We start from the raw sequence: 9,573 nt of genomic DNA, 5'->3' as shown, positions 1-9,573 counted from the left end.
ATATATATATATACACACATACAAGAGGAATGACCATTAGGTGGACTTTTCTGAATCTTCAGATGTTTTTCAATATGCAAGGCCACTTGTTTAAATTGATATTAATCTAATTAATATCAATTTTTTACCCTTATCATTTAAATTTATATATATACATATATATATTCTTATGTTATGTCTGCCTAATATTTCCAGGAATACGAGGAAAATGAGGAACACAAGAACGGAAACAAAATAGACTTTGTCCTGTTCTATATAATGTATGCCATCATCATTGTCCAGTTTATCCTCTACAGCATTGCTGAAACCCATTTGATCAGGAATCACAGAAAAGTGGAAAACATCGTAAGTACTACCTCCTATCTCACTGTGTATGTACGTATATATATGTGTGTGTGTGTATGTATGTATGTATGCATATGTGTGTGTGAGCGCATCTATCTATCTATCTATATGTATATATATATATATATTTTTGTCTGTGTGTGTGAGTTCTTTTATTCTTTTGTCATTTGACTGCGCCCATGCTGGAGCACTGCCTTTAGTCAAACAAATTGACCCCATGACTTATTCTTTGTAAGCCTTGGTACTTGCCCTCTCGGTCTCTTTTGCCAAACTGTTAAGTTATGGGGATATAAACACACCAACATCGGTTGTCAAGCGATGGTGGGTGGACAAACACAGACACACAAACATATATATGATATACCATAAATGGTATATCATAGAAATATCCCTGATAGTTATTACAATGATACCAGGTGCTCTAGAGTTGAAAGAGCTGCTTTGCATCTCCAAGGGGCAGATAATTCAGCTCATTAAACAAATGAATCCTCATTATCGAAGCCAGCATCGTTAATATATTGCATTTCATAATGATTTCTGTCAGTTTACGACCTGGATGTCTTCTCTTATTAATTGATTAATTAATTAATTTTTCTATTCCAGACTCACAACCCTGAATATTATGCTGCTTTCATATCACGTCTTACATTCTCTTGGCTCAACAAGTAAGTATTCTATGGTGCCAAAACCCTTTCTGATGCCAATGGATGGAGAGAGAGAGAGAGGGAGAGGGAGAGGGAGAGAGAGAGAGAGAGAGAGAGAGAGATGTCTTTCTGTTCTGTAAAACTTCCTACTACGGAATATCAATTTGTTTCTGTCTTCTTCCATCTCGCCTCACAGACTCATCAAAAGTGCACATGACAAACCTCTCCAGGAAGAAGAAATGTTTGAACTGAATCCCAGTGACCAAGCCGACGTGGTTTTGCCAAAATTTAGAAAGAATTGGTTGAAGGAGAAACAGAGATGTGATAAACTGAAGTAAGTATTCAAGATGGCCACCTCACACACACAAATAGTTATCTGTTAGTTTAAGTATTGAGTTGTCAAGAAAATTCTTGTGGAATTTAAAATTTTGGTTTTAAATGATGTATTTTCAAATTAATTTTCTTTAAATTACTTTGATTTTATATATCATTTTAAAGCCCGTTTTTTGCTCTATCTAATCGTGTTACTCTTTTTCTTTGTGAATAATTAGGCCATTTTTTCTGAAACGTTGTATACAACATGGACAAAAAGCAAATTCACATAATTTTCTTCTTCCAGTTCAAGCTAGGCCGAAAAGCTGCTGTAACAGCTTACGATATTAACGATGCATTTGGCCCAGGAACCACTAATGAACGTACAGCACAATGGTGGTTCAAGAAATTTCGTAGCAGTGACGAGAGTCTTGAAGATGATAAGCATAATGGGCGGCCATCGGATGTTGTCAACGATCAACTAAGAGCCTTAGTCAAAGCCAATCCACAGACAACTGTTCGAGAGCTTGCTTCTGAATTACGTTCTGAGTTCTGAGTTCAAATTCTGCCGAGGTCGACTTTGCCTTTCATCCTTTCAGGGCTGATAAATTAAGTACCAGTTGCATACTGAGGTCATGTTAATTGACTGGCCCCCTTCCCCCACATTTCAGGCTTTGTACTTGTAGTAGAAAAGAATATTCTTCTTTGTTGTTTCATATTCTTCTGTTCCGTCATGTGATTCCAGTGCTAAACGCAAGGTAAAGGAAGAAGTGCAAAGGGAGGTGTATTCCAACCCAAAGATGACCAGCTTTGACGAAGAAGTCAATGAAACATCAGCTCTGTTGGGAAACAAAACATCAGAATCTGAGGATAAGAAAAAGAAGGACAATCTGGTAAAGCCTTCGTTACTGCGTGCTCTTTTAAAGTCATTTGGCTGGACGTTGTTTAAATCACATTGCTGTAAAGTCTGTTACGACTTACTTCAGTTTGTTAATCCAATTATGTTAAGGTGAGTATAACTATTCCCTTTATTCACATTTTAACAATTATTATTACCAATTTTGGGAGGGACTGCAAAGGTAGTGAGTACAGGACCTCTTCATCAGACTATATATATATATATATACATATATATATATATATATATATATATATATATGTATATTATGGAGATGTACTTGCATAGCAAGTGACCTGATCTGAGATCATGTGCTGAAACAAAAACAATTACAGCATGGAAGGTGTTTTATAAGCCATTTAAAAACACACAAAAACCGTTCGATTTAAATGTTGAAGCGAATCGAATGGTTTTTGTGTTTGTAAATGGCTTATAAACACTTTCTCTGCTGCAATTGCATATATATATATATATATATATATATAAAATTAGTGAACATTTAACCACAAAAGAGGTGAGCCTTAACAGGTTGCCTTACATGCTAGAAGGAGCAGTCAAAAAGTCCAAACCACAGTTAAGAGCAATTTTGAAGGGAATGAAAAATAAAAACATTTACCATGTTTTACAGCCAGACCTCAGGTTTCGAACTTTAATTAGCAAATAAAATAATTTGCAAGGCGAAGTTCTCATCAGAGGACATTAACATATAAATTAGAGACAAAATAGCACGTGTCTCATTCTTATATATTATAATTTTTCAAATCCACCATGCAAGCACAGTTTCAGTTGGCAGTAAATATATATATGATCTTTAAATATATATATAATCTCCAAATGTTGGGCCTCACAGAGGCAATGACAAGTGAGCAAGTCTTTTGGCGATATGCTGTGCTTGAGAAGACCTGTGAGTCCAAATGAAATCCTAGTCATGGCTGATGTCATTGCTGTCTGACTGGCACCCATGCTGGTGGCACTCTTGGAGTGGTTGGCATTAGGGGGCATCCAGCCATTGAAACCATGGCAAATCAGATTGGAACCCGGTGCAACTCCTTGGTTTACCAGTATTTAGTCAAACTGTCCGACTCATGCCAGCATGGAAAATAGGCGTTAAGTGAAGATGACCAAAACCTGTAAAAGACTACCCCACTTCTTTGTCATACTGTTTCTTCCTCTTTCTCTTCTTTTAGATACCTCATAGAATTCATTGAAACGGGCAACGTGTTTGCATGGAAAGGCTACACATTGGCTGTTGGGATGTTGTTTGTTTCCATGGTTGTGACGATTTTCTCCCATCAAAACTATCACATCGGAATGCGGACTGGCATCAGAGTTCAAAAGTCCATCATAGCTGCCATCTATGAAAAGGTAAAACTAGAATGGACATTCTTTTACTCTTTTACTTGTTTCAGTCATTTGAATGTGGCCATGCTGGAGCACCGCCTTTAGTCGAAGAAATCGACCCCTAGGACTTATTCTTTTTAAGCCTAGTACTTATTCTATTGGTCTCTTTCGCTGAACCGCTAAGTTACAGGGACATAAATGCACCAGCATGTCTGGCTCATAAGGGCCGGTTTCCCAGTTTCATTGGCATATAGGTTCCCCCACCTGGACGGGACACTGGTTCGTCACAGGTGAGCTGCTAGATACAGGAGGAAAGAGAGAGAAAGTGGCAAAAGAATCAGAAAGAAGTTCGCCATTACCTTCTGCTGGAGCTGTGTAGAGCTTAGGGGTTTTGATCATAAACACACACATCGCCCAGTCTGAGATTCGAACCCATGATCCATCGACAACGAGTTTGCTGCTCTAACCACTAGGCCATGTGCCTCCACATTCCAACCAATTAGATCCTGTTAATTACATCATCAGCACCATCAACCCCCGGACTTTACTGTCTCAAGTCCTAGGACTCACGGGGCCAGTTGCCCAGTTTCCATAGCATATAAGAAACAGATCACAATAATCCCCCTGGATGGGATGCCAGTCCACCACAGGGTTACTCATTTACAGCTGAGTGAACTGGGGCAATGTGAAATAAAGTGCTTTGTTCAAAGACACAAAGTACTGTCTGGTTGAGGAATTGAAACCATGATCTTGTGAACATGAGTGCAACACCTTAACCACTGAGCCATGCATTGTTACTGTTAACCACCACTACATTCCAGTTCTTCCCTAATTACCATTATGTTCCAGGTTTTCTCTAATTATCCCGATGCCCTAATTCTTCATCAATAACTACCATGTCCTAATTCTTTGCCGATTACCATTTTGTCTTAATTCTTTCTTTCTTTCTTTCTAGTCTTTGACAATTAAACCTGAAGAGAAGAAGAACTACACAACAGGTGAAATAGTCAACTTTATGGCAGTAGACAGTATGACCTTGAACAATGCCACGCCTTACCTTTGGATTATTTGGTCAGCACCATTACAGATAGTCATTGCTCTCATTTTGCTCTACAATACTCTGAATTCTTCGATATTTGCTGGCGTCATCATTATTATACTGACGATACCAATAAATGCCATTGTTGGAGCCAAACTTACAAAACTCAGGAATCAGCAGATGATAATAAAAGATAAAAGAATTAAATTAGTTAACGAGATACTTAATGGCATCAAGGTAAGAATTTTCTCTTTTCCTGTTCTTTCTTGTCTCGAAAGTTATTTGGCAACGTTGCTAGTGCCAGTGGCATAACCAAAAGCACCCAGTAAAATGGTTGGTGTTAGGAAGGGCATCTAGTTGTGGAAATCATGCCAAAGCTGGTTCTGTCATTTGGTGCAGCCCTGTGGCCTGTTAAATTCTGTTGAACCATTGAACCCATTACTTGGCATGTATGGATTGATAGCTGTAGGAGAGGGAGGAGATAGAAGTGGGAGCAATAAAAGGTGACAGGGCATGATGTCAGCAAAGAAATATAGGGGGGAGAGCAATGTGTGTGAGAGAGAGACTGCAATAAAGATGAGTGATGATGTACGGTGTTAAACTAAAAGTGAAATGCATTTTGATTTATAATTTTGCTGTTTATTTTCAGGTCCTTAAGTTGTATGCCTGGGAACCATCGTTTAAGGAAAAGATTAATGATATCCGTAACCAAGAAATGAATATTTTGCGGTCAAGTTCTTACTTACAAGCATTTTCAATGTTTACTTGGACAACCATTCCTTACTTGGTAAGTCAAAGAGTGTATTAGGAACTACACAACAAAAGCTAAATTATATTTTGCAATAAACACCAGTATCTCTGAATATGGTTCTCAAACTGTGTGACAAGAACACACAAGTATTGTTTGGAAAAACAAAATTTTTTTTTTTGTGAAACTTTCAGCAGTTTGGAAATAAGTGTGTTATAAGAAGCAATAACAATGCAGACAGAACCTTCCTTGAAGCTACCCATATCAGAGATGAAAAAATACAACTAATATTCTGATAGTTTACCGATCTCATCAAATTAACTCCCCCGTTTACCACTACTAATAAATAACTCGTTAAAATTAATGACATCCTCACCTCATAAGAAATTCTTCTAACAGTTGTTCAACTGAATCCATCCAACCATCTTTGTCCATTCTCCCAGGAAGGATCGCGGGGGTAGTTGTCTGGAAAAGAGATGTGGGGAAAATGTTGAGCCCAATCTGAGAAACATTGTGGCTCCCATCCTTGATGTACCACAATCTGCAAGATTTTACTTCATGGAAAGTCTTCAAGAAATTGTGAGAATATTTCCAAGTGGTGTACACTTGCTTTGTAGACCTTGGAAATGCACAGGAATGTGTGCTATGGGTTTTGCAGTTTAGAGTGTACATTGAGGGTTTTGCAGTTTAGAATTAACAGGCAACCTCTGGTATTAGAATTATTGGGCAACCTCTGGAATAAGAATTATTGGGCAGCCTCTATATGAATACACAGATGATTGTATTTGGGTAAATGGTTCTAAGTTATTTACTTATTTATTTATTTAAAATGCTATAATGCACAATTGTGTAAATATTGTAATTTCAGGTAACAATTGCCACTTTTGTTACATACATATTGACGGATCGGGACCAAATCCTTGATGCACAGAAGGCCTTTGTAGCATTAACACTGTTCAATATAATTCGATCTCCTATCAACCTTCTTCCTTTGATTGTTGTATACCTGACACAGGTGAGATTTACAAATACTAATTTTCTAATTAATTATTGATTTATTAAAATTGTTTTTGCTTCTTGAGTAGTGGTTCTAAATCAAGGTCCATATGACCCTTGGCGGACTCCACACAAGATTTTATTGTTAAAATTTATGTACAGTAAATTGGTTTTGCTTATAAAAGGTGTGAAATATTTTAACAATTTTTTTTATATAAAAAAAAAGGAATTTTTTTAAAACATCAAATGACTGTGAGGGTCCACTTGAATAAAATAGGAGTTTAAGTAAAAATGGTTGAGAGCCACAGTTCTAGTGGAAGAATCATTTGAAGGGTCAGTTGGTCAGTCATATAGAATATAGAATATATATCCATCCATACATACATACATACATATATATACATACACACACATGCAAGAAAAATATTTTTTTCTCTGTCTGAAGAATTTCTAATAGGAAATTCCTGACATGTAAATCCTAGTTACTCCTATTAGCAAATGAAGCATGTGTAATGGAGAAAAAAAATCATACCAAAAGCATTTCTATTTTCCTGTTTTGTTGTATAACATATATACATTTATATTCTTCATCGTTTCAGTGCTGGGTGTCTGTGAAACGTATCAATGGCTTCTTAAATGCCGAAGATCTTGATCCTAACAATGTCATCTATGACTCCAAAATAGGTTTGTAGAAATACCACCATCATCATCATCATGATCATACTCATCACTATTATAATAGTGCCGACCACCTCCACCACCATCACGATCATTAGTACCATCACAATTAAAAACCACCCCTATCATCATCATCATCACAACTACTGCTATTCATCCCCTTTGTCATCCTCTCCACAATTACAGCCTCCATCACCCTGTTCTACCCTTGTGCTCTCCCTCTCTTTCTGCAAGAGGGACAAAGTAATGGAATGCTATAACTGTTAGAATTCCCACTTTGGATCACCTCTACATTTTATATAATTCTGCAGAATCATTGTGTTACCGTGGCATGAAACTGTTAGTAGCTCATATTTAAATACTGTATGTATAATAAGATATATAATTTATGTTTGTTCTCTCTTCAGATTCTGCCATTTCTATACAAGAAGGAACCTTCTCTTGGGAAAAAAACAGTAACAATGTCTTAGAAGAGTGAGTAACATTTTTTGTTATTTTTCCCCCCCATTTCACAGCTTGTATATGTTGCTTTATGTTTGTGCCCATTCATGCATGCAGGCATGTAAACATACACACACACACACGTGTGTGTGTGTGTGTGTGTATATATATATATATAGGCGCAGGAGTGGCTGTGTGGTAAGTAGCTTGCTTACCAACCACATGGTTCCGGGTTCAGTTCCACTGCATGGCAAGTGTCTTCTACTATAGCCTCGGGTCGACCAAAGCCATGTGAGTGGATTTGGTTGAAAGAAACTGAAAGAAGCCCGAATATCAGGGTATATCAGCCGAAACGTGTTAACAACAAACAAGATGAGGACAAATATCCGTCAAATGTAAATAATTCCTCATCTCTTAAATAAAGAACTGCAATCAAAGGGAGTACAATTTAATTGTTTTAATTGCTTACTCTCAATGATTCTTAATGTTTCCTATCATTCGATGTGGTTAGCCATGTCTGGATTTTATCAGACTATTTGTAAAGTGTCTGCCCAGATTTAAAAATCCCTATTTCTTTGTATTACACACACACACACACTCACTCACATCTTTCCCCTCCCACTCTTCTACTTTATCCATACAGACCACCTCCTCCTACTCATTTTCTATTTCGTTTCATCTATTTCTCTTTCAGTATAACCTTAAACATACCCAAGGGTAGCCTCACTGCCATCGTTGGTCCTGTTGGCTGTGGTAAGAGCTCTTTGATATCCACCATTATTGGAGAATTAAACAAGAAGAAAGGAACCGTCCATGTGAATGTGAGGATGTTATTTTAGATATTTTCTTTCATCATTGTCATTATTATTATTATTATTAAGGGGGTGAGCTGGCAGAATCGTTAGCACTCAAGGTGAAATGCTTAGTGGTATTTCGTCTGTTGCTACGTTCTGAGTTCAAATTCTGTTGAGATTGACTTTTGCTTTCATCCTTTTGGGGTGTCAATGAAATAAGTACCAGTTACACACTGGGGTTGATGTAATTGACTAGCCACTCCTCCCCCAAAATTTTCAGGGCCTTGTGCTTAGAGTAGAAATAATAATTATTATTATTATTGCTAAGTTGGCAAAATTGTTAGCACGCCAAGTAAAATGCTTAGCATTATTTCACCCATTGCTATGTTCTAGGTTCAAATTCTGCTGAGGGTGACTTTTGCCATTCGTCCTTTCAGGATCGATAAATTAAGTACCAGTGAAACAATGGGGTAAATGTAATCGACTTGTCCCTCTCCCCACAAAATTTCAGCCCTTGTGCTTTCAGCAAAAAGGTTTATTATTAAGTTGGCGAGCTGGCAGAATTGTTCGCTTGCCAGACAAAATGCTTAGTCGTATTTTGTCTGTCTTTATGTTCTGAGTTCAAATTTTGCCGAGGTTGACTTCGCCTTTCATCCTTTCGGGGTCGATAAAATAAGTACAAGTTGAACATTGGGTAGGTGGTTGATGTAATTTACTTACCCTGTCTGCTGAAGATGTTGGGCCATGTACCAAAATTTTAAGGTTTACAAGGCGGTGAGCTCGAAGAATCATTAGCTTGGTGGGCAAAATGCTTTGCAGCATTTCACTTGTGTTTATGTTTGGAGTTCAAATACTATCGAGGTTAACTTTGTCTTTCATCCTTTTGGGGCCAATAAAATAAGTCCCAGTTGAACAATGCTAAACGGTTTGAATTGCTCAAAACAGTCCCTTTGTCAGGACTCCTTCCAAAATTTAAGGGCCCAATGAAAGAAATTAAAGGTACTCATTCTGGATGTCGAGTTGGCAGAGTTATTAGGGCATGGCATAGATGCTTTGTGTTGTGAGTTCAAATCCTAGCATAGCCTTCATGGGCGCCTTTAGTGAAATCCACTCTGTTGCAGTCATTCGTATGCCAGGTTTTCTGTTTCAGGACAACTTTCACATTTCCTCACCCTACCAGTCTCTCAAAAAAAAAAAAAAAAAAAAAAATGATCAAGGGTGATCGATGTGATGCCATATGCCCATGGGCATAATTCCTAATCTCTTAAATATAGAACTGTTTTTTATTTTTATTTTTTTTTGCTTTGCTTTCATAGGGATCAATAGCCTTTGTGCCC

At 37.4% G+C, this 9,573-nt stretch overlaps 1 protein-coding gene across 1 annotated transcript in view; it reads left to right on the top strand.

The window, feature by feature from the left end:
* The window catches only part of LOC106882737 (multidrug resistance-associated protein 1), a 47,043-nt gene that overhangs the window by 18,523 nt on the left and 18,947 nt on the right, over positions 1–9,573 (top strand). Inside the window, exons 5-16 of the mRNA XM_052974980.1 lie at positions 196–345; positions 949–1,010; positions 1,186–1,323; positions 2,047–2,310; positions 3,387–3,564; positions 4,496–4,816; positions 5,229–5,366; positions 6,196–6,342; positions 6,923–7,007; positions 7,409–7,475; positions 8,137–8,263; positions 9,553–9,567. Coding sequence (XP_052830940.1) covers positions 196–345; positions 949–1,010; positions 1,186–1,323; positions 2,047–2,310; positions 3,387–3,564; positions 4,496–4,816; positions 5,229–5,366; positions 6,196–6,342; positions 6,923–7,007; positions 7,409–7,475; positions 8,137–8,263; positions 9,553–9,567 — 1,692 coding nt within the window. The remainder of the gene's footprint in view (positions 1–195; positions 346–948; positions 1,011–1,185; positions 1,324–2,046; positions 2,311–3,386; positions 3,565–4,495; positions 4,817–5,228; positions 5,367–6,195; positions 6,343–6,922; positions 7,008–7,408; positions 7,476–8,136; positions 8,264–9,552; positions 9,568–9,573) is intronic.

This window comes from Octopus bimaculoides, chromosome 20 (genome assembly GCF_001194135.2).
Source record: "Octopus bimaculoides isolate UCB-OBI-ISO-001 chromosome 20, ASM119413v2, whole genome shotgun sequence".
NCBI classification, from domain to species: Eukaryota; Metazoa; Mollusca; class Cephalopoda; order Octopoda; family Octopodidae; genus Octopus; species Octopus bimaculoides.
Note: the sequence above shows the minus strand (reverse complement) of the source record. Positions and strands in the feature narration are given on the sequence as shown.